The sequence below is a fragment of the Mustela nivalis genome (genome assembly GCF_964662115.1).
Source record: "Mustela nivalis genome assembly, chromosome: 10".
Taxonomy (NCBI): Eukaryota; Metazoa; Chordata; class Mammalia; order Carnivora; family Mustelidae; genus Mustela; species Mustela nivalis.
The window spans coordinates 19578476-19603108 of record NC_139029.1 but is presented as its reverse complement, the minus strand read 5'-3'; the positions used below and the strand labels follow the sequence as shown (position 1 = coordinate 19603108).

At 50.9% G+C, this 24633-nt stretch overlaps 2 protein-coding genes across 4 annotated transcripts in view; one reads left to right on the top strand and one right to left on the bottom strand.

Annotated features, from left to right (window-relative positions):
- Window positions 1-24633, top strand: part of WASF2 (WASP family member 2) — a 937387-nt gene that overhangs the window by 584607 nt on the left and 328147 nt on the right. The window lies entirely within an intron of this gene.
- SMPDL3B (sphingomyelin phosphodiesterase acid like 3B) lies at window positions 75-23103 on the bottom strand. Its single transcript, XM_082684870.1, has 8 exons — window positions 22712-23103; window positions 12614-12827; window positions 9218-9315; window positions 5120-5263; window positions 3782-3954; window positions 3021-3201; window positions 2798-2931; window positions 75-456 (listed from the first exon to the last, which is right to left on the bottom strand). The coding sequence occupies exons 1-8, from the start codon at window positions 22770-22772 to the stop codon at window positions 91-93; spliced, it is 1371 nt and encodes a 456-aa protein (XP_082540996.1). The 5' UTR covers window positions 22773-23103; the 3' UTR covers window positions 75-90.

Genomic DNA, 24633 nt, shown 5'->3' with positions numbered 1-24633 from the left:
AGGCTGCTGCTCCACGCGGGTTCCCGCTGCAGACGCCGGGCCGGGGTGGCTGCAAGTCTCTGCCGGGAAGCGGCCGGCGGGCGCCCGACGTCAGGGCGCGAGCAGCGCGCGCAGGCCCAGCAGCGCCGCCAGCAGGAGCGCGAGCCCGGGCGCGGGCGCGGCGCCGGGGGCGCGCAGGCAGGCGGCATATGCGTCGAAGGCTACTTCGCGCAGCGCGCACACGTGCTCGGCACGGCAGGCCTGGTCGCAGGCCTCGCGGTCGTAGCCGACCGAGTTGTAGACGTAGTAGCGCTGCAGCGCCCCGGGATCGCCGGCGATGCGGCCCAGCGCCGCGTGCATGGAGCGGGCGCCTGCGTCAGGCACCGCGTAGGCCTTGGTCAGCCGGTACTCGAGCTCCCAGAGTGGAGTCCCCTGCGCGTTCGCCTGGCTCAGGTTCACAAAGTAGGTCACAACGTCCTGGAGAGAGGGCGTGAGGAGGGCCGGCCCTGAGCAGCTGGCAGTTTCCACCCAACCTCCAATCCTACACCTTGCATTCCTCCCCGCCCCTGATTCTTTATAGCTCTAACAGTGACTGCTGTTGGCGAGCATTTCCTACTTAATGGGGTATGCCTGGTATGCTAATGGAGTAACTGCCCGTATTACCCTGATTTCACAGATGAGGACACTGAGTCCTAAAGAGGTTAATTCATTTGTCCAGGGTCCTACAGGGCTCAGTAAATATTTACAGAATTAATGGATAAAAAGCAACTTAAAGAAATGGCATGGAGTGCCTGGCTGAAAGAGGTTGTGGAATTGTGGTTGCCGAGGGTTTGGGATACACCCAGGACTCCTAGAATCAGATGCATCTTCGGAACTAGAATCTTGAAAGGCTTATCTGTCTGATGCTTTCCACTTAAATTTGTCACTAGAAGTGGGGTAAGAGGAACTGCCATGTATGGAGGGCAGCCTCCCCAGAGGCACATTATGTTATTCCATTTGGTCCTCTCCAAACCCTGTGAGGGACTGGTACTCCCATTTTACAGATGAGCAGAGGTGGGAAGAGGTCAAAAATCTCATGAGTGGTGGAGCCAGGATTCAAACCCAGGTCTGTGTGACTCCCTCCCTGAGAAGGCGTGTTGGGGGGGGGGGGGACCAGCTGGTGACTCCTCTGCTAAGGCCCGCTGGGTGCCCATATGGACAACAGGCCACACTCTTCAAAGACCTCAGACGTCTCCTCCATGTACACTTACTCTGGAGTCAAGGACCTCGGTTATCTGGTCTAGTCCCTGGCTTTAAATGTCCTCTCTCAAGCACCCAATTAAAAGTCTCTATATCCACCTCTTCCTGGGCCTCCAACTTGAATACCTGGCTGCCTCGTTGCTGGGCATTTTCACTGGGACACCATTTAGACCTCCCCAAGTGAACAGGTCCCACACCAGACTTCTGCTCTTCCTCTGAAACGTGCTCCTCCCACGGTGATCCCAGTTCAGTAAAGGGCAGCTTCACCCCTCCAGGCGCTGAGGCCAAAGCCCTGGCTCCTTTCTTTCTCTCTCGCCCTCATCCAGTCCCCAAAAATCCTGTCTCCTCTGCCTTCAGCAGACATCCAGGATCTGGGGCTTCTCGCTGTCCCACTGCCCCCCCCCCCGGCCTGTGCCAGCGTCACCTCTCGGCGGTAATTGTGGTCACCTCCTACCTCACCCTTCCCGTAACCCCCACCCCCGTTTTTGCCCTTGCCCCCTACAGCCTGTTCTCTGCAGAGCCGGCTAGCCGGCGGTGGGGGGATTTTGTAAAATTGTGTAAGTCAGGATATTTCATCCGTCCCAAACCCTCCACATCCAGAGTCCTAATCACAGCTGACAGGATCTGACCTCATCTCTCCCACCCTCCGCCTGTGCCTCCCTCTGCAGCCACGACCTCCACGCTCCTCCCTGACACTCACCAAAAGCACAGTCCTACCCAGGGCCTCTGACTTGCTCTGTCCTCTGCCTTCCCCATATGCCTACATGGCTCCCTTCCTCCATCTACTCAGAACTCACATGTCACCCTATGGGTGAACTTCTGTCCCACCTGCCTCACAGCACGCATGTGCGTGTGCACACACACTTAATAACGGTGACACCTGCCCCCTCACTCTTTGTCCTTAGTGCTTCTCTCCACGTCACACTAAACGTTCCTTTTCACAATGTCTACTATGGGATAGGATACTACTGTGTGTGTCTCCTGGGAGAATGCCAGCTCCAGGACAGCAGTGACTTTGTCACCCTTCACTTACGTATCTCCTGAGCTCAGCACAGGGCCCCGCTCATGGTAGATGCTTACTTAGTACCTTTTGTTAATTAAATTAGGGAATACTGTTTCTTTGCCATGTCAATAGTAACAAGCCCAGCCCAGGAGATGAGGGGTGGCTCGGTGAGTCAGAGGTCTGCTTTGGCTGAGGTCTTGTCGGTGTAGGCATAGGCGGTCAGTGGGCATAAAGTCATGCTGCGGGAGGCCCTGAACACCAGGCCAAAGAGATCCAGCTTATCTTGTGGGCACTGGGGAGCCATGGAAGGTCTTAGAGCCTTCTGTAATGTGTAGTAGATGAACTACAGCAGGGCACAGAGCTAGAGGTAGGGAGGCCGGGTAGGCTATGATCTAGGCTGAACGGAGAATTGGGAACAAAGAATTTTCTGAGTTTGTTGCAGGATCCGGAGTGGCTCGAGGGAACCAGAGCTCTAGAAGAGGGAGGATTAAGCTGGAAGGATCAGGCAAGGCGGTGATACATTCAGGTCCCTCCCCATTCTCCCCCTCCAGCCCCAGCAGACCCTGGGCTCCTGACCTGCAGGCTCAGTGTGGCTCGGTCATATTCAAATACCCGGATGCCGGGATTGTTGGCCCCATTGACCACTCCAGGTAAGGTGGTTTTCCACGGGGTGACTCCAGGGGTAAGGAACAGGACACTGATGGGGTCACCTTTCAGGAGAGAGACCGCGGGACTCAGAGAGAGGCCAGCAAGAGGAGGAGGCGGGTATGGGTTGGCCGCTGTCCTCTACAGTAAGTACCTGCGTCATCGTAGAACATCCGGAAGCTGTCGGTGTGGTGATGGCCGAAGAACTGCCCTGCGATGACTTGATGGTGCTTCCGGATCACCTTCAGGTACTCCTCATTAAAGCCCTCCCGGAACCACGCTTTGTTCCGTGTCTTCTCAAAGAAGCCCGGGGGCACGTGGCCAATTATGTACACCTGCACGGAGGGGGTGCCCAGGAGGGGCTCAGGGATGCCCTCCCCAACCCTTCACGTCCACCTCTCAACACCGGCCCCTCTTGCCAGAGGCAAGCAGACAGGCTCCAAGATCCCCCCTCAAGCCCGCCCCCTGGCTGATGCCAGTGCTCTGAAGACCCAGCCATGATTTTTTTTTTAAAGATTTTATTTATTTATTTGACAGAGGTCACAAGCAGGCAGAGAGGCAGACAGAGGAGGTGCAGGAAGAAGGCTCCCCGCTGAGCAGAGAGCCCAATGTGGGGCTCGATCCCATGACCCTGAGATCATGACCTGAGCCGAAGGCAGAGCCAACCACGATTTTACCGGGTGTTTCCCACCTCCGTGCCTTCGCACGTGCTAAGCACCCCCCCCCCCAAGGACCCCTCTCTTTTTCCCAGGCTGTCGTGAGGCTGGAAAAAGAAGCCCCTTCCTGGTGCCAGGCTGATGAAGGATCTTCAGGGATAGAGGCCCCTCAAGGGAGTGGCTGAGCTTGTGCAGAGGTGGGACACTGGCTCAGGAGGTGACCCCAGAGAGGGTAGCAGGTGGACATGGGAGCCCTTACCATCTCCTTAGCTCGGGATGCACGGGTCAGCACGTCTTCCAGCCACTGGAACTGCTGCGCGGGGTCTGCCATGCCAGCCGTCTGCTCGTTGTTGCTGTAGTACAGGTTGGTGTTGAGGACCACAATTCGCCCGGCCCCACTCGGGCCTGGCAACTTCTCAGAATAGAAGGCACCTACAGCATCACAGCCAGGGAGAATCTGAAGGGTCCCCTGCCTCTGATGAGACACGTCTCCATGCCCCCCCCCAACTTCGCTCCCAGCGTCTCCTGCCCCGGCGTCCTCCCTTCCCGTCTTGCCCGTAGGAGGACCACGGTGAGAAGACCAGAGGCTCTGGGGGCCCGCTGCCCTGGCTCCAGTCCTGGCTCCCGCACCTAGCTGTGCAGCTTGGGAACATTTTTACTTCACCTCTCTGTGCTTCGGTTTCTCCCTTTCTATAATATGAAGAACAATAAAATGTGTTTGTCCCTCCAGATCCACTGTCAACCCTGTTCGCTCAACTCTCTGTTCTATAAACTGATCTCCGGGGGTGCCAGGGTGGCTCAGTCATTAAGCATCTACCTCAGGCTTGGGTCATGATCTCAGGGTCCTGGGATCGAGCCCCGCATTGGGCTCCTTCCTCCGTGGGAAACTTGTTCTCCCTCTCCCATTCCCCATCCTGCGTTCCCTCTCTCGCTACGTCTCTGTTAAAGAAATAAATAAAATCTTAAAAAAAAAAAATAGAAAGAAAGAAACTGATCTCCATGGACTACATCAACCAGTTTCTGTTTGGGTTTGACCCGCTGGGACTGAGGACAGGCAAGAGAGCAGCCAGGGTCCCCTTGGACTGGTGTGTCTCTGGATCAGTGGCTCTCAGCCGCTGATTTTGTTCCCCGGGAGAACATTTGGCAGCGTCTGGAGACATTTTGGGTTACGGCGATGGTGTCCCTCGTATCCCGCATCCTTGACGGCCCCCACGATGAATTATCGAACCCAAGATGCCAGTAGCACAAAGGGTGGGAAATGCTGCCTGAAGCAGAGGTTGCTTCCCCTTCCTTGTTTCCATGAGGAGTCTTGGAATGTGCCGAGAGTGGTGCCTGGCACCCAGTAAATGCTCAGGAAATTGTCCGTTATGATCCTCCCTAGAGCCACTGAGCACATGGAGTCAGCCCCAAAGTCTGCTCCCAAGCCGGCCACCTCTAGGTTGGCTGATCTTCACCAAGGGACTCGACATCTTCAAGCCTCTATCTCCTTATCCGTGTAATGGGGATAAAATTGGTACCCGTTTTCTGGGGTCTTGGTGAGGACAAAATTCGATGAGACCTGGGCAGACAAGGAAGTGCTTATAGTTGCAAAAAGTACCTTCTTTGAAGAGAGCGATGGATTCGTTACTGAGCCAGGGTCTCCACAGCTCTGCGACCTGATTGTAGATGTTGTTGCTCCCTGCTGGGAACTGATTTTTGGGGTGAAAGTCATGATTTCCCAGAGCAGCGTAGACTTTGGTATCTGGGAGGAAAAAGAGACATGTAAACATGTTTATAGGAAAGCGCTCTGCAGAGCTGGTACATTTCAGTCCACCACTGACCGTGGGAGCCCATGGGAAGAGCCGTAGCACAGATGAGGTAAATATAGAGATAAGCAGAAAACAGCATTCAGTAGAATCTGGCTGAACATGGCTCAGACCTGGGAAGGAAGAGCAGTGAGTTCCCTGATTCCAGTTCCTAACTCTATTCCCAGCAAAGGGTTTCCCAGTCAGAAGAAAGCATGAGAAGACAAGAAGACAGAAGCTAGAAGATCGAAATAATCTTCCCATCCCTTAAAAGCCCTGTGGTAATGTAGAGCTTCTTGTTCTATTCCGTTCCAGGTCCACTTACTGTTAGGGAAGGGGTCTGGTTCCCTCTGGAAGCCTTAGGAGTTTGACAAATTCCGTGATTCAGCAGGTGTTTACTGAACACCTTGTCTGGGCCAATGCACAGATCCCAGAACCAGGCACCCAGTCCCAATCCCAGGGGCCTCGAAGTGCAGTAGGGTTGACAGGTATTCAGTAATCAGAGGTGGGAGGACTGTCACAGAAAAGGGAAGAGCCACTGGCTGTGGAAGTGTATGGGGTGGAAGTGGGGGTCAGAGAGGAGGGAGCGGCTTGTGAATGACACTGCGGTGGGGGGGAGGGGGGGTGCTTCAGATGCATTTCCTCCTCGTGCTTTTAGTTTACCTCTGTGTCTGTACTGTGCCAGTAGTAATTGTTCAGTAAGTGTTTGGCCAGAAACAACAACTCCTCTGAGCTCAGGGCAGGGTTTTGCCCTTACAGGAACTTGGCAGTCCCCAGGGCATGAGTGACCTTGAACCAATGAGGGAGGCAGGAGCCTCTAACTCCCACGTGGAGTTAGATGTTTTCACCAACTTAGATCTGGGAGGGCTGAAAGCCCCACAGAAGGAGATGGTTGTAAGGTTCCCATCAGGAATTGCTTGCCAACCCAGAAACCAGCTCTGTAACTCCCTGGAAAAAAACCCTCACCTATTCAACATAACTGCTGGCAGCCTAAGAATCCTTCTAGAGGGGCACCTGGGTGGCTCAGTGGGTTAAGCCTCTGCCTTCTGCTCAGGTCATGATCTCAGGGTACTGGGATTGAGCCCCGAATTGGGCTCTCTGCTCAGCAGGGAGCCTGCTTGCCCCTCTCTCTCTCTCTCTCTGCCTGCCTCTCTGCCTACTTGTGATTTCGCTCTCTGTCAAATAAATAAAATAAAATCTTTAAAAAAAAAGAATCCTGTTAGGGGGTTGCCTGGGTGGCTCAGTCGTTGTCTGCCTTTGTCTTAGGTCATGATCCTTGGGTCCTGGGATCAAGTCCTGCATCAGGCTCCCTGCTCAGAGGGGAGCCTGCCTCTCCCTCTGCCTACTGCTCCCCCTGCTGTGCTCTCTCTCTCTCTCTCTCTCTGTGTCAAATAAATAAATAAAATTTAAACAAGAGAGAGAGAGAAAGAGAGAGAGATTCTGACTCTTGATTCCGCTCAAGTCACGATCTTGGGGACCACGCTCAGGGGAGTCTGCTTGAGATTTTGTCCCTCTCCCACTGCTCCTCCCCTGTAAAATAAATAAATCTGAAAAAAAATAAATAAAAGGATCCATTTAGAAAAAACCCTGGAATTCCAAGGACAGATGAGAAGGGAGGGACTCTCCCGTTTTCTTTGTGCCGGGCACTGTGAGAAACCCCTTATGAGCACAAGCTCCAATGAGGGCACGACCTGGCCTCTAGTCTACGGCCAAGTTCCCTCCTCCTAGAATGGCATCTTGCTCTTAGTGGATACTCGGAAAATATTTGTTCACTAGATGAGCGAGTGGATTACTCTACTGAATCCTCACAACATCCTTCTGTGCAGGTACCATGATTGTCCTCGCTCTGCGCAAACGCGAAACGGAGTCTCCAGGGCACCGCCCAGCCGTCCTGGAGAAGATGGGCCGGCGTTCACAGTGACTGCCGGGGGAACGCAGCTGGCACGTGGCAGGAAGAACACGTGACACGTGACGTGCACCCAGAAATCTCGAGCTTCCGTCCCTTCCTCCTTGCCAGTGAGTTGCCTGACTGCTCTGTGCTTCCGCTTATTTATCTACAAAGCGGAAAGTGTTCTGCTTTACCTGTGCTGCTGTAATTCTCAAATAAGATATTGTCTCCTTTTAATTCTTCTAGTATGTTCTTAGTTTAAAATCTCTACAGGTGGGCTGTGACTTCTCATGGAGGCCGAGCGCCGTCATACTCTAACAACATTTTTTTAAAAAAGACTTTATTTATTTGATAGAGAGAGATCACAAGTAGGCAGGGCAGCAGGCAGAGAGAGAGGGGGGAGCAGGCTCCCCGCTGAGCAGAGAGCCCCATGACCCTGAGATTATGACCAGAGCTGAAGGCAGAGGCTTAACCCACTGAGCCAACCAGGTGTCCCAACATTTTTTTTCTTAACAGTACATAAAATAATGATGCATCTCACAGTCGATGTCATGTTGGATATTAGGAAATTCAATAAATGTGCAAGTGTGTTTATAAGCGAGAGACTCTAATTTACTTTTGTACGTGAACTCATAGTTGTAAAGCATTTTCTCTTTTTTAATATATTTTACTTATTTATTTGACAGAGAGCACAAGTAGGAGGAGCGTTAAGCAGAGGGAGAAGCAGGCTTCCCAATGGGAAAGGAGACTGAGGAGGAGCTCAATCCCAGGACTTCAGGGTCATGACCTAAACCAAAGGCAGATGCTTAACCGGCTGAGCCACCCAGGTGCCCCTGTAAAGCATTTTCTTGTCCATTATTTCACTTGTATTCCAGAAGCCCCTCTGGAGCAGAGAAAAGGGTGCTCGGAGTTGGATTTCAGTTTGACTCCCTCCCCAGGAACTGACTAGCTTTGAGCCATCGGTGCCTTCCGGACACATCCAGACAACTGGTTGAGGGAAGGAGGTGGGAAAGGAGGTTGCCTCCAGGACCGGTGTGAGCTGGTGACTGCAGCTGCTGGCCCCTCCTGGAGTAGTGGGTCAGATAGGTGCTCAAACAAGGATTTGTGTCCCCGCCCTTGCCACATGACCTTGACCTGTTTACTTGACTCCAGGGCTCACACTTCTCAGCAGTAAAATGGAAGTAGCCGTAGCACATCTCTACAGGAGCCCCACAAGCGTCAATGAGCTATAGCATATCGTATTCTTAGAGCAGTGCCTGACACATAGTCCGCAGTACATAGATCCATGCAGTTACTGCTGCTGCTAATACTTATTTTTATTATCATCAATCCTATCTGGGGCCTGGGGATCTGCGTCTAAGACCTTAGAGGATGCAGCTGTTCCAGAACCCCAAGGGGGTGGGGGTGGGGGTTAGTGGGCTGCTCTGACATGTCCCCAGCAGGCAGCCTGAGAGCCTGATTCGGTCCCTGGCACCTTGGGTTCAGCACAGGTTGCTTAAAGACATCTTCCGGGCCTGTTAGATGGGGCATCAGGTCCCACTCACCTGTCAGGTCCCATTGGTCTGCTGCCTAACCATTCATGGGCTCTGCTTGCTCTCCTAGGCTCTGAAGTCCTTGCAAGCACCAAGAACAACACCTGGGCTGGAAATCAGCATCTCCCAGAGGCCCCGGCAGCCAGGATGGTTGGAGGGTGGTGGATGGCAGCTCTGGGGCTGCAGCAGGATGTAGGGCTACATGTGAGTCCCTGGGAGACCTCCGGGAATGATGCCTTTCTATAGCTACAGGTGCTGAGAAGGGGCTGTAAGTCGCTGTAAAGCAGGCTCGGACAGAAGACAGAACGGAAAGTCAGGCAGGCATTTCCGTTCATAGGATTCTGCGTGGAAACACAGGGCAGGGGTGGCTCACGTTCCTCAATCGATCGCCAAGAGACCTCGCCAGCGGCCAGCATTGGGGCTGTTGTTGTCCCAACAGACACTGCCAGGGGTTTAGGCAATGCTTCGGGGGACAGATGGCAGGGCCTTACCTGGAAAGACCTCTCTGATGAGCCTGGTCAAGCGCTCCACGATTCCCAGCACAGCAGCTTCTCCCAGCCTCTCATTGGGCACATGAGGTGTGTCATCACTGCAAAACACCACGGAGCTCATTTAGTGCAGGCAGCTCAGGAGGGGGGCCGAGAAAAAGGAGGAACAGCTCAGCCATGAGAAAACAGGCCTTGGAGCGGGTCCTCTATGAGGGGAGGGCCAGGCTGGAGCTGGGAGTCTAGCAGGACAGAGTTCAAACCTAGTCTCTGCCAGTGACCTGCTATGGGTCCCTGGGCAGGCTGCTTAACCCCTTGAGCCTCCCTTATCTCATCTGTAAAATAGGGGTAATAATGGTACCTACATCTAGAGTATTTCTGGGACTGTAATAAATCTGGAATAATGATATACATAAAATATAGACAAGCGGGACCACTCTTCCTTATAAAAAGCATATTTCCCAGGTGGCTGTCCTCACTTGGGCTCCAATGAAACTCTTCTCTTTTCTTTTTAAAATAGGTAAAAACAAAGGAAAATAAAAAGCAGAAGAGTAGCTGCCAAGTTGCAATTAATATTATTATGTTAAGAGGGAAGCTTGGGGGTTCGAGTCCCACCTGCAAGTCCCCAGGGAGCTCGGGGTGGAAAAGCTGTCTCTGAGTCCTGCTCCATTCTCCAAGCGTTCTAGGGAGCTGTGAGCTGGCATCAGAGTTTAGAGTTCATCCTATAGGCAGATCCAGGACCTGCCCTAGGACACTGTTCTGCTGACCTAAATTCCTGGATCCAACTTAGAAATGGGGCACGTGGATGGCTCAGTCGGTTAAGCATCTGACTCTTGATTTCAGCTCAGGTCGTGATCTCAGGGTCATGAGTTCAAGTCCCACATTGGGCTCCACATTAGGCATGAAGCCTACTTAAAAAAAGAAATATACAGCAAGGTCAGAGAGCAGGGGAGGAGAAAGGGAAAAGGTAAGAGCCCCAACAATATAAAGCTTGAGGACCCAGCTGGACCTGATGGGGTGAGGTGACTGCTGCCTCCATCTTCCCCCAGGAAGTTAATCAGCTTAGTAGCAGTGATACCGTTACTAGCAGCAAACCTGGCTTGCTTTATGCCAGGACTTTCTGTGTGTTGTACTCACATCCCCTAATTTGTTCTCCATGATAACCCTCCAATGTGGGTTTTGTTAGTCCTGTTTGACAGAGAAACAAGGCACAGAGAGGTGGCGGATTCTCAAAGGGGTGGAGCCAGGGTTTGAACCCAGTCGGCGGGGCTCCAGAGTCTACACTTATACCCATTACTCCCTGCTGTGTCTCTGACCCTCCTTAGGGCCCCAGGAGGAGCCTAGCCCCCTGCCCACCCCAGGGACAGGCCAGGGGGTCCAAGGACATCAGGACAAAACTCCTCTGCCCTTTATATTTCTAGTTTGGAGGATCTAATTCTTTCTTTTAGAAAGCACTTCCAGGGGCACCTGGGTGGCTCAGTGGGTTAAGCCGCTGCCTTCGGCTGGGATCGAGTCCCACATCAGGCTGTCTGCTCTGCAGGGAGCCTGCTTCCTCTTCTCTCTCTCTCTGCCTGCCTCTCTGCCTACTTGTGATCTCTATCTGTCAAATAAATAAATAAAATCTTAAAAAAAAAAAAAAAAAAACAGAAAACACTTCCAGTTCCTACAGGTTACCCTAAGGGATGACAACTTGCCCCAAGAAGTCAAACTTTTTAGAGACTGAATGATAAAAGGTCCCAGAGGTCATCTCATTCAACATCATATATATCAGCAAGGCCCCAGAGATTTCCCAGAAACATCATGTTTCTGTTAAAGGATCGTGAATTTCCCAAGGCAGTCACCTTTCCCAGAGGGATCACATCACATCTTTCAGAATATTCCTCCTGGGCCCCTCCTCGGAGAATCCAGAGGCTCCTGGAGCACAATCCGTCTTGGGAGCAAGAGTTCAGGGTCAAAGCCTAAAGCTCACTTTCTTCTTAGACTGATTCCTGCGCTGCCCAGACCTCTCCTGAGACACTGTCCCTTCCTTCCTTCCTTCCTCCCTTCCTTCTTTCAAAATTTTATTTATTTATTTGTCAGAGAGAGAGAGAGGCACAAGCAGGGGGAGTGGCAGGCAGAGGGAGAAGCAGGCTCCCCACCCACCAGGGAGCCCAAAGTGGAACTTGATCCCAGGACCCCAGGATCATGACCTGAACCAAAGGCAGACGCTTAACCAACTGAGCCACCCAGGAGCGCCGACACTATCACATTTCTGAAGTGTCCAGCCTTGCAGCCTCCTGCTGCCAACCACAGGGTCCATCTCAGGGTCATTCCCAGTCACTACCACACCACACTGAGGGGCAGCTGGGGGCATCATGAGCTTAATCCCACCCTGTACAAGGGTCCAAGGAGGCTGGAAGAGGGAGCAGGAAGTCAGAGCACTGGCCAGCCTTCCTCACCAGCCCCCTGCTTACCACTTCCTGTGAGGTGGAGTCAGGTGCCCTGCAAAGCTCCCACATCTGCCAGTGAGCCTCCCTCCTGGCTGGGATACAATGGTCCTCGGGCTTGTCACCCACAAGCCTGGGAACTCCTTGAAGGCCAGTCTGGGTTAGTATCATCTTGGTTCCCCAGTGTCGACCCAGGGCTGAGCGCAAGACAGGCTGCTCCACCGAGGGAGAGAGAAAGGAGGCAGGGAGTGAAGGGACAAGGACAGCCAGTTCTGAGGGAAGTTGGAGGACTCATGGCATGTCCTTGGATGAGAAGCAGAAATGGAATCCGGCTGAGGAGAAATCACCCACCCTACAAGCTGTCCTTCAGCGGAGCAGTGCTGTGACCAGTGAGAACCCCCCAGGCCAGAGCAGCCAGGACACTGGGTCCCAAAGCCAGGACCACTCTCAGCACCCCTACCTTCTTCCCTCCTTGCACGTGGATCCCTAAACCTCTTTGGGAGTGGCCCCAATGTTCATCGCCCTGACTTAGAATCTGGGAGTTCTCGGGGCACCTGAGTGGCACTGTCTGTTAAACCTCTACTCTTGACTTTGGCTCAGGGCCATGGGATGGAGTCGCTTGCTGAGCTCTGCACTCAGCAGGGAGTCTGCCGGGGTCTCTCCCTCTCCCTCTCTCTCTAATAAATACATAAATCTTAAAAAATAAAATAAAATCCGGGAGTTCTCCACATACCCACATGTGCCTTGACTGTGTCCCCAGCCTCAGAGAGAGCTGTGTTCTACTAAGGTTAGGAGACAGAGTCAAGAGCATAGACTGGGGATCGGCCAGACCCACAGTTCCCTCAAGCTTCAGGTCCTTCCTCTCTGAATTTGGGCCGGTGTGAGGACTAAGGGAGCTGGCCTGGGGAGGGAGCCAGGCCCACAGGTGGCACTCAGCAGGGGTCTGGTGAAGGGTGGCTTTTGTGACTGCTCTCACCCGGTCCAGAGGATGAAGTCTGGCTCCGGCTCGATCTCCTTCATGGTGTAGATGGAGGAGTTGATGAGGGCCCAGGGAGAGTCGCAGAGGTAGTCGCCCCAGGGGCCTGCATTGGGCACTGGCTGGGAGCCAGCTGATGGGCACACCTGGAGGGGGTCTTCGGATACCTTGTAGTCAGGGTCAAGGTGCAGGTCAGAGATGTGCCAGAATTTCCCTGCAGGGGAAAGGAGACAGTCTTTGATGCTGGTACCTCCCTGAGCCTGGATGGGGAGGAAGCCCAGCCGGGGTCCTGGCTTGGGGAGAACAGGCTCCAAATGTGAGACACTTTCCTCAGAAGCCAGGGTTCACAGAGAAAGAGCCACAGGTCTGACTTGGCCCCAGGAAGCCCTGAGAGGACCTGTGAGCTTTGACCCTCTCCATTTCCCCACCTCAGGGGACCCAGCAGCAGCAAGGGGATTGGGCTTCTATGACCCTCAAAGAATCCTTTGGCAATTCTAAGCAGCGTGCTTGTTTGAAAGCTAAGTTTGGGTGCTCGCTTCGGCAGCACATATACTGAAAGCTAAGTTTGGGGAAAGTCATGGTGAAGGCTCTGGAACCACCTACAAGCTGTGTGACCTTGGGTGTGTCACTTCACCTCTCTGAGCCCAGAACTAGAGCCACAGCTTCCAACCTAGGCTGGCCAGAATGTCAAAAATCTCTTGACATGAGGAGCACCTGACTGGCTCAGTCTGAGAAGCATGCAACTCTTGATCTCAGGGTTGTGAGTTCAAGCCCCATGTTGGGTACAGAGATTATTTAAAAAGAAAATCTTAAAAAAAAAATTTCTGGGGCGCCTGGGTAACTCAGTGGGTTAAAGCCTCTGCCTTCGGCTCAGGTCATGATCCCAGGGTCCTGGGATCGAGCCCCACATCGGGCTCTCTGCTCGGCGGGGAGCCTGCTTCTCTTCAGCCTTGTGATCTCTGTCTGTTAAATAAATAAATAAAATCTTTTAAAAATTAAAAAAAAAAAATTCTTGGTGTGATCCCAACAAAGAAACAGGTCACATGGTGGATTTGTCATCGGTACCCAGCAGGGGGCTGTGGATAAGTAGTTTCATCCATTCTTACTGACCACATTTGGCCTCTGCCTTAAATCCTGTGTTTTTGGCTACGACCAGGGTGAGGCCTGGGATTTCCTCATCCTCCATCACTGCTGTCACTTCCTCCTGCATTTCCTGTGTCACTCAGGGGCAACAGTCATACACCCCAGCCCCGCCCCCAACCCAGGAAACCTGGCTTCCGCCAGGGAACCCAGGTCTTCCCAGGGCTGCTTTCAGGGATGGATAGCCACGGCACCACACAAGCCACAGGACCCCCCTTGGGGCTCTAGGAGAGATCCAAAGGTCAAGTCCAGCCCCTGATCCTCTCTCCAAAACTTCTCCTCACCTAAACCTTGTTTACACTAAGGTGCAAATGACTGATTAAGTAAGTCAGGATCCCTCCCAAGGTCATTACACGGTCACTGCAGCCCTGGAGGGGCAGTTGACCCTCAGACAATGCAGGTTAGGGGCACTGATGCCCACACAGTCATAAATCTGTGCATTAATTTATGACTACCCCAAAACTTAACTACTAATAGCCTACTGTTGACCAGAAGCCTTTACTGATAACATCAATAGTCAATAAACACGTACGTTGTATGTTGTATGTGTTATATGCTGTATTTGCACAGTAAAGTAAGCTAGAGAAAAAATCGTTATTAAGAAAAGCCATAAGGGGGCGCCTGGGTGGCTCAAACGGTTAAGCGTTTGAACAGGTCATGTTCTCAGGGTCCTAGGATCAAGTCCTGGGTCGGGTTCCCTGCTGAGCAGGGAGTCCACTTCTCCCTCTACTCTTCCCCCTACTACTGATCTCTCTCTCTCTCAAATAAATAAATAAAATCTTTAAAAAGAGAAAAAAGAAAAATCATAAGGAAGAGAAAATATATTGCAGTACTATGTTTATAAAAAAATCTGTATATAAGTGGACCTGTACAGTTCAAACTTGTGTCCTTCAGGGGTCAGCTGTATTGATCATTATCCCCATTTTGCAGATAAGGACACTAAGGCTAAGGTCATGTTAACTAAGATCAATATGCCTGAGATCAGACAGCAAAATGGTGGAGGTCCCATGGCTCTTGATTTTCTCCCAGGAAGATGTGATTGCTAAGGGTGTAAAACCAGTGCCTTTTTTTTTTTTCTAAGTAGGCTCCACGCCCAATACAGGGTTTGAACTCACTACCCTGTGATCCAGAGTTAGATGTTCTACCCACTGAGCCAACCAGGTGTCCCCAAAGGGCGCCTTTTTATTTATTTATTTATTTTTTTGTAGACAGTCTATGCCTGCATTTTTTTTTTTTAACCCAAACTGAGAGTCTTTGTTTATAATTGGGGCAATTCAAACTTGTCACACAAATTGTGATCACTCTATGTGAAATTACTCCTACAGAAAAAATCCCAAGCCGAAGAAACTAACTGCCTCATTTCAACCAGTAAATGGGCAGAGTTGGTAGCTCTCCTGAGCCTGTGCATGGAGACTAGAAGGGAGTCACACCTGCTTCCAAGCCTGAGACCGGGCTGGCCAGGTCAGATAGAGTGAGAGGTCCTTTGCCCTTCTCTCTGGAATGCGGTCCCCTAGCTTCCTCTGAAGACCAAGCAAAGACCAGTCCCCCGCCTGGAGCAGGCTCTTCTTCAACTAACCGTAAGCAGGAAGTAGTTCTGCCCCTTTGATGTCAGCCCTCCGAGAAGCCAGGGAATATTGCTTCACTCCAGAAACTCCTTGTCTGCTGACAGGCTCACATGTCGGCTGTCAGCTTCTCTTCCCACAAGCTCTGGTCTAGTCAGAGTGTAGAACTGAAACTCCTTCCAGCCTCGCCGGGATTCCCAGTGATACGTGTGCGCGCTTGAGGTGCCTTTACCCGCTCATCTCATTTCATCTTTACAACCATTCTGTGAGATGGAATTCTTATGCCCATTTCACAGATGAGGAAACTGAGGTTCAAACCCAGCCCTCTCTGGCTCCAGAGCTGAGGCACAAAGTTGACTCAGAGCCTCCAGAAGATGGCTTTTATAAAACACATATGTTGTGCATAAAACAGTGGGAGCCACAGGCTTCTGCAGAATTAGTCACAGACTGTGAGAATTAAGCTCTAAAACATCATGGAGAAGGGGATGAGTTTAAGGACCCTTGAGGGAGGTGGGTTGTCTGGTTTCTAATCCAGGCTCTCCCTTGTGTTGGCTGAGGATTCTGGCAAGCCCATTAGCCTTGCTGAGCCTCGGGGTGTTTGACATCTGGCCCGCTTGTCTGAGAGCAGCAAATAAGATGGTGGAGAGAACGGGCTGGTAGAGAAGAATCCCAGTACACCACGGCCCCGGCAGCTACCCCTGGGGCAGGAGAGACTGAGAAGGTGTGGCGCATCCGGCAGTGCAACACTTTACTCTTGAGACCAGACGTCCTCAGACTTTCCTGTGCGTAAGCCTCACCTGGGGGTCTCATTAAAATTAAGAGCCTTTATAGGGGCGCCCAGATGGCTCAGTGGGTTAAAGCCTCTGTCTTTGGCTCAGGTCATGGTTCCAGGGTCCTGGGATCGAGCCCCACATTGGACTCTTTGCTCAGTGGGGAGCCTGCTTCCTCCTTCCTCTCTCCCTGTCTGCCTCTCTGACTACTTGTAACCTCTGTCTGTTAAATAAATAAATAAAATCTTAAAAAAAAAAAAAAAGAGCCTTTATAGATTCATGCTGCTTGAATCTTTTACAGTAAGAAAGTATTCGTGTGTTCCTTCAGTTTTAAGAGTAGGTATACCAATCTTAGCTGTCATTATTATTCATTAATTATTGAGAATATGAATAAATTGGGGCACCTGGGTGGCTCAGTCAGTTAAGCATCTGCCTTCAGCTCAGGTCATGATCCCAGGGTCTTGGGATCGAGCCCCTGCTCAGCGGGGAGTCTGCTTCTCCCTCTGCCTGCTGCTCCCCTGCTGGTGCTCTCTGACCAAAAAGAAAAAAATCTTTTTTTAAAAAAAGAGAGAGAATATGAATAAATTCGGTATTAATTCCAGTGAGTAGTTGAGAGCACAAACCTGGCTTGGAATTCCAGCTCCGCTGCCCACTAGCTGTGGGACCATGAGCAATTCTGTGCCTCAGTTTACTCAGCTGTAAAAGGGGGACAACAGTGCCCCCTATCTCTTCTGGTTGATGTGAGGGTTAATTGAGATAACAGGAGAAAATACCAAGGCACTCAGCATTGCAAAGCAGCAGGTATGCTGAATCTGATCCCTGGGGGGCGTCCTGCAAGTCCCCCCTTCACCATGGGAAGGAGACAGGATGTGGGGGGAGGGGCTACCACTTTCCACAGCCACCCCTGCATCCCCTCAGCTGCTGTCCTCTGCAGATAAAGTGCAGAGGGCTAGGACTTGAGAACAACGTGAAGACAGATCCTGTCTCCTCCTGGACGGCCCTCCCTGAGCGGAGGGCTGGTGGGCACAGTTCATCCTCCAGTTTAAATTCTGAGAGCTCAGTTGTTCTTCATCCCCGGGTAGGCAAAACAGTTTCCTAGTCTTCCTTCTCCATCACACAGGTCACCAGGCCCCCTTATCCACTAAGGGACAACAAATATAGGACCCAGGGCCTTGTAGCTATGTAAGGCCCATGGAAATATTTGAGAGCTGGAAAAAGTGTGCAAGCTCAGCCATCAAAATCTATAATTCATTTGAAAAGCAATGATGTATTTAAAATTTATTAAAATCGTATAATGTGAGATCCTTTAACCCACTGAGCCACTCAAGCATCCCCTAATGTGAGATCCTTTAACTGTGATTCTTTTTTTTTTTTTTTTCTTTTTAAGAATTTGTTTATTTATTTGACAGAGAGAAATCACAAGTAGGCAGAGAGGCAGAGAGAAGAGGGAAGCAGACTCCCCACTGAGCAGAGACCCTGATGTGGGGCTCGATCCCAGGACCTTGAGATCATGACCTGAGCCGAAGGCAGAGGCTTTAACCCACTGAGCCACCCAGGCGCCCCCTAACTGTGATTCTTGATGGGGATGGGACACTTGCAAAAATAATTCCTAGGGGGAAAAAAAATTCCTAGAGCCCAAGAAGGTCTTCAGCTGAGTCTACTTTTATGATTGGAGACAAGAAGAGGAAGGCAGGAGGACACCTGCTATTAATTTAGCACCTACTGAATGCCAGAAGCTGTGCCAAGCACTCTACTGACAGAATCAGTGACATACATTCTAGTATTGTACCATTTTACAGATGAAGAAAGTGAACCAGCTAGTGGCAAACTTATGATTCAAATCGCGTCAGAACAGAAAAGATCATGATGCACTTTACTTTGTCGCTAGCTAGCAGTGTGACCTTCAATGTTTATTTATTTTTAAACTTTTTAAAAACTATTTTATTTATTTGTTTGTTTATTTGGGAGAGAAAAATGAGAGTGACAGAGAACAACGTGAAGACAGATCCTGTCTCAATCGTATAATGTGAGATCCTTTAACCCACTTTCACAGGAGCAAGGAGGAGCAGGAGAAGCAGGCCCCCCCTGAGCCCGACACGGGGCCTCTATTCCAGGACCCTGGGATCATGACCCCAGCCGAAGGCAGACGCTTAACCTACTGAGCCACCCAGGGCTCCCTGACCTTGGATTTTTTTTTTTTAATGGTCCTTTAAACTTTTACAGCACATTACAATATATGTATGTGATCTCACTTAGCTATCGCATTTAAACTCTCTTCTACCTTATCCCTATCCTATTTTATTTTTTTAATTTTTTTATTTTTTTTTAAAGATTTTATTTATTTATTTGACAGACAGAGATCACAAGTAGGCAGAGAGGCAAGCAGAGAGAGAGAGAGAGAGAGAAGCAGGCTTCCTGCGGAGCAGAGAGCCCGATGCAGGGCTCAATCCCAGGACCCTGAGATCATGACCCGAGCCGAAGGCAGCAGCCCAAACCACTGAGCCACCTAGGCGCCCCCCTATCCTATTTTATAGTGACACAAGAGAGTCAAGGTCACAGAGATACTAAAAAGGTAGGACCCAGATTTTTTGGCTTAAGGCAGTGGGGTTATTCTGGAAAGGGCAAGTGTGGAGTGTAGAATAAGGGAAATCTGGTTTTGAATCTAGGCTCTTCCACACTGGCAATGGCAACCTGAATGAGAGATTGCCCCAGCTGAGTCTCAGTTTCCTCATCTGTACAATGGGGATCACGTGCCAGTGGCAAAGGGGCGGATGTGTGGATGAAAGGAGCGATTTCACTTGCAGCAGTCCCCGGGCCGTGTGGCAGACAAGCCAGCCCGAGTAATGCTTATTCCCTGGGCTAGTCTGCCGCGCGGGCCTCGGTTCTTCTTCTCTTCCAAAGCCTCTGTCTGTTTCCTCGAGGGTAAGAGGACGGGACTGTGCAAAGTTATCTGAAGGCCCTGCCAGTTCTAAGGCTCTCCGACTCCATGACTTTTTTCTATAATTGTGTGTAACCCACACCACAAGATGATCTGGTTGCTCTTTTAGTCCTTTGCATTTGACCTTGAGCAATCACCTCCCCTGTAAACTGAGGCCTTCCAAAACACAGGCCTCCCTGGTTCAAGCCGACATTTACTGACCCCCTGTGTTAAGCCCGCAGATGGCTCTCTCCCCACGACAGCCCCCCAGGTTCATTGTTAAGGGAAATGTTAGCCTACTGTGCTAACCCCCCATGCTAACCCCTGGGACAGGGTTTGGCTCTTTCTCTCTAGTTTGGAGGATCACCCGGGGCGGCAAGGGCCGTATGTGGGAGGAGAGGGAGCCCACTGGCTCTTATGTACCTGCACCCAAGGTCTTGGCTGAGGAAGTGGAAGTCCAAAGGCCACAGGCATGACTGCTCTCTGCCGAGGGTCTCAACCTACGGGTGCTGTAGAATTCTTCTAAATTTTAATTTTGTTTTTATCAAGATGAAATCAGAGAGAAAGACAAACCATAAGAGACTCTTAACCATAGGGAACCAACTGACAGTGGCTGGAGAGGAGAGGAATGGGGGTGCGGGGGCCAGGGAGGTGGGGATGGGCGTGGAGGGCACGGGATGTCAGGAGTAGGGCGTGTTACATGCACCCGATGAATCCCTGACCTCTACCTCTGAAACTAATACTACACCGTATGTTGATTAATTGAATTTAAATTTAAAAGAAGAAAATAAATAAAATTTAATTTCCTTTTAAGGTATAGATGTATACATTCCAGAAAGTTTGGAATAAAGAGAAAAAAATAGTACCTATAAAAATCCACCATCCCAGGGACGCCTGGGTGGCTCAGTGGGTTAAGCCTCTGCCTTAGGCTCAGGTCATGATCTCAGGGTTCTGGGATGTAGCCCCGCAGCAGGCTCTCTGCTCAGCAGGGGGCCTGCTTCCCCATCCCTCTCTTCCTGCCTCTCTGCCTACTTGGGATCTCTCTCTCTGTCAAATAAATAAATAAAATCGTAAAAAAAAAAAAAAAAAACACCATCCCAAGAAGACCCTTCGAAGGGCATACTGGGTAAGGCAGCTGAGAACAGACTTGGTCCTGCCACTTCCTAGCTGTGGGGCCCTGGGCAACTGTTCTGCTTCCTCTAGCTCTCACTTGCCTCATCTGCAAAATAGGTATCATGGGAATAGCACCTGTTTTACGGGGACTACAAAAACCAAATGAGGTTTTTCTTCTTTCATTTTTCGAGTGGGCCTGGCCCATCCTAAGTCTCAAAAAATAAATGTTCACCCTTCTTGGCTCTTTCCTTTGTCTGTTTCAGCGTTCCTTTGTTTTGACAGTATTATTTTATAAACAGGGTGAAGTTGTACAACCTGGGTTCATGTCCCGACTCGGACACTTACTACATGTATAACTTTGGGTAAGGTGTTTCACTTCTCAGAGACCTCAATAATCCCCACTTGACAAGGCTGTTGTGAGGGTATAATGCAAAAAACTTCGGCAGTGCCTGGCACAAAAGAAGTACTTAATAATTGTCAGCATTGGTCTTAGTTTTGCTGTATCGCCTTGAACCTTTCCACAATCCACTGAGCTCTTCCCTTACTGTTGTCAGCATTTTTCATGACCATAAATGATGCTCAATGAACATCCCGTGCATTTGTGGGGGAGGGATCCTTTTTAACCACCAGGCCTCTGAGCTGGGGGCGCCCTGTAGCATTTGGATTTCCAAGAAAGCATAATTGAAAGTGAAAGAGTAAGAGAGTGGGAGGTCCTTTCAACCATTCCCACCCTTCTGCCAGACCCACAGGGCCCTGGAGTCCTTCAGTGGGGACTAGGGTCTGCCTCCTGGGTAGAAGGAGGACAGCCACTCAGCCTTCTCCCAGGCAGGTCACCCTCACAGGGCTCATCCCAGTGGTATTTCCAAATTTGGATCACAGCATTTGGAGCCCAGTCCCTCTTTGGCATTTTGCTCTGTCTCCTACCCCCAGACACTGGTGCTCCTCCTCCCCGGCTTCTGAGATGCCCAGCAGAGCACTTGGCCGGAGCTCCCAGCCTCTCCGGGGTAGTGTCCGAGGGCGTGCACTGACTACGGAAGCAGCTAGAGACCAGCAACTTTTGGGGTCCAGCCTGGAAAAACTGAGCCCCACAGAACAAGCAATGAGCAGAGCCCGGAGTCTGTCCTTCCCTCTTTCAACCTCATTCCTAGAGCTACAGAAAGGGTGTTGGGTTCTCTGTTAGGTCCCTTCCCAGGACTCCAGGAAAGGACAACCTAGGACAACCTAGGATCATTAAGAAGAACCATTAAGGGGTCCAGCCTGGCCACTGACTCCTTTTCTACCTCATGGAACTCTAACAGGCATCTCCAACTGGACACATCCGTAATCAAATCGCCATCCCCTCCTCCGACACCTCAGCCAATGACAACTCTGTCCTCTCAGCTGGAGGCAAAGACCCAGGAGTCACCCTGGAGTCCTCCTGTTGCCCCACATCTGCCAGCAAGTCTTGTCCAGAATCAGACCGTCTCCAACCCGCCGTGCTCCTACCCTGACGATCCTCCGTTTCCTCTCACTGGAGGATGACAACAGCCTCCCCATGGCTGCTTCTCCTTTACCACAGTGGCTCAGGTCGTGACCAACCACCACAGTGTGCCCAGGGCTGAGGGAGTACCCAGGTCACAGAACTTCAAGTGCTAAGATTAGGTAAATCTTGGGTGCACTGAGACATGTTGGTCACCCTGACTTTTACCTCACTGTGGTCTCTTCTCAGTGCATAGCCCAGGGGGCCTTTTCAAGCTTATTCGAGTCAGATCACCCCACGGCTCTGCCTAAAAACTCTCTAATGATGTCACACTCAACTCCGAGGCTTTACACCGTCTATATGTTTATATGTGAGCTCACACCAGCACCCCACCCCCCACCCCCATGAACCTCAACTTCATCTCTCCCATTCACCTTGCCTACTTTGCTCTGGCCACTCTGGCCCCGGGCTCGTCTTCACATGCATCCCCTGAGTGTCAGGTGTAAGGCCTGTGTGCTTTCTATGTTCTCTTACTGGAAAGTCCCCTGGATGTCCCCAGAGGGAGGGATGCTCCCAGGTCGCTACACAAATGCCATTCACTCATCTTAAGCCCCCCCAACCCCCCCACTCCCACCCCTTTCTTCTGTTTTATTAGTCTCCATAACACTTATTACTCCTGGAATATCATGCATTTATTTGTTCCAGTGTCTTTTGACCTGCTTCTCTCTAGTTGAAGGAATGCTTTCCTAGGACTGGAGCTTTGTTTCCTTTCTTTTCTGACACATTCTGGGTTCCTAGAAATTGGGTGTGGTATGCAGACGGCCCATAACCCATGTTTGTTGAATGAAGTCATGAATCTGCCTGCCACCTTCCACCTCTACCAGATAGCTGGTTCTTATGTACCCGCACGTCTTCGCAAAGTCAGTGTCCCTCCCCTGGCCAGCTGTGGCCTCTACTTAAGATCTTCAGGCTCAAAGAGCACCCCCACCACTCACCCACTCTCTCTCTCCCCGGGGCCTCCCTGCCTCAGCTTCCCACCTTGCTGTTTTTAGCGGCATTTCAGCTCCCTGTGAACCACTTCCAAGAGCCACCGACCCCAGGTTCACAGTACAAAACCAAAGCATTTTGGAGGCCTACCTGGTTCAGCTCTGGCGACTCCCCAGGGGGCCAGGAAAAGGAGCAGTTTGAGCAGCCTCATCTTTGGAGCTCACTTCCTGGGAGCCCCGGGCTTCTCCAGGAGCTGGGTGGGGCCAACACTGCAGGTTTCCTATCTGGATGCTCTTGGCCATGGGCTTGAGCAGAAGTTCCGGCCCGTTGCCCTGTGTGCCCAGTGATCCGAGGCACTGCCTCCTCTGGCTTTTCTTCCTTTGCGTAGCAGGGCGTGAGCTGGGCTGGCCCAAGGAGGGGCATCAACCAGGCCTTTGAACTCTGAGGTGGAAAGCAGCACTTGTCCTGCCTGTTCCGCAAAGCACGTCTGTCCAGCCAGCAGCTGGATTCTCCAGGAACCTCGCCCAGCCCCTGTGACTGAGTGGCAAGTATCATCTACCTCCCTTGAGTTTTTACATAGCCCCACCCACCCCCACAGAACCTATCGGCCTGGATGAAACCGAAGGACTCACTGCTAGCTGGCGCTCTAGACGCTCTCCACAAGCCAAGACTAGGTCACACATGCATTTATTCCAGGAGCCCTGTGCCCAGGAGATGGAGGGACCTGGGGCAGCCCCTGCCTTCAAGAGGGACAGGGAAACCAAGGGACTGCCCTTTGGCACATTAGAAAGTTTGACAAGTCCAGATGAGGAATCTAACCCTTGAGGAAAGAGAGGTGATGGGCCTAATCTCTTCTTTTATTATTGAAATTACCAAACAGAAACAGAAGTAGACAGAATAAGATCATGAACCCTCAGCGCCCATATCTTCCAGTTACAGCAACTGGGAATTTCAAGCTACTAATTTGGACCCCACCCCAAATGGACTGTGTTATTCTAAGGCAAATTCCAGAGATCATATTGTTTTGCCCACAAATACTCTAGAAGATAAGGACTCTTTTTTTTTTTTTTCTAACAAGATGATAAAATAGTAATTTCTTACTATCACTGGGTAGATACTTGGTCAATGTCTAAATGCTTAGTTTTTTTTAATATTTAAAGTCCCAATTGTCTCATAATATTTTGTTTTGTTTTGTTTTTTTTTTTTTTTTTTACAGTTGATTCATTCCGATCAGGTTCCAAACCGGGTCTGAGGCAGGCGGGCTGAGTCTGAGTACCAAGGGGAGGGTCCCCACCAGTCCAGCCAAAGGTCCTTGGCTTCTTGCAGGGTAGAAATTAAACACAAGCCAGAGAAAGTGAAAACAGAGTTTATTGAATTGTGAAGTGACAGGTAGAGAAGAGCAGACAGAGTGTCTGGGAGACTCAGAAAGGAATGGAGATGGAGTCTTGCCGTTGCTTGGGGCTAGAGGTTGTTATTAGAGAAGGGTCTAGGGGGTTGGGGTGTGTGGGTGGCTCAGTGTGGGTTAAAGCCTCTGCCTTCCGCTCAGGTCAGGATCCCAGGATCCTGGAATCGAGCCAGCATCGGGCTCTCTGCTCAGCAGGGAGCCTGCTTCCCCCTCTCTCTGCCTGCCTCTCTGCCTACTTGTGATCTCTTTCTCTGTCAAATGAATAGATGAAATCTTTAAAAGAAGAAAAAGAAAAGGGTCTAGAGTACGTGTTCCTCCAGGAATCCAGGGTAGGGTCAATCACAGGCAAGTGTCAGGTGAACAAAAATAATGTGATTCCAGAAATTACCAAAGGTAGGGGGACCTGAGGCCAGCATCCGCTGAGGTTTGTCTGAAGCTAAAGTTCTGGAACAGGCTCTTCTCAGGTTTTACTAGGTGTCTGGGGCTTAAGACAAAACTCAGAGAATGATGAACTTTCTTGCTTCCCCTTTGAAGTGGGAACATCACTTCTTTGGCTTGTTCAGAGAAAAATTACAGAACACGAGTAATGGGGTCCAACAGAAAAACAGCAGACGCAGAGTCTTTCTAAAACAGAGTCCTTGCAGCTTTCCTACTTCATAAAGGTCCA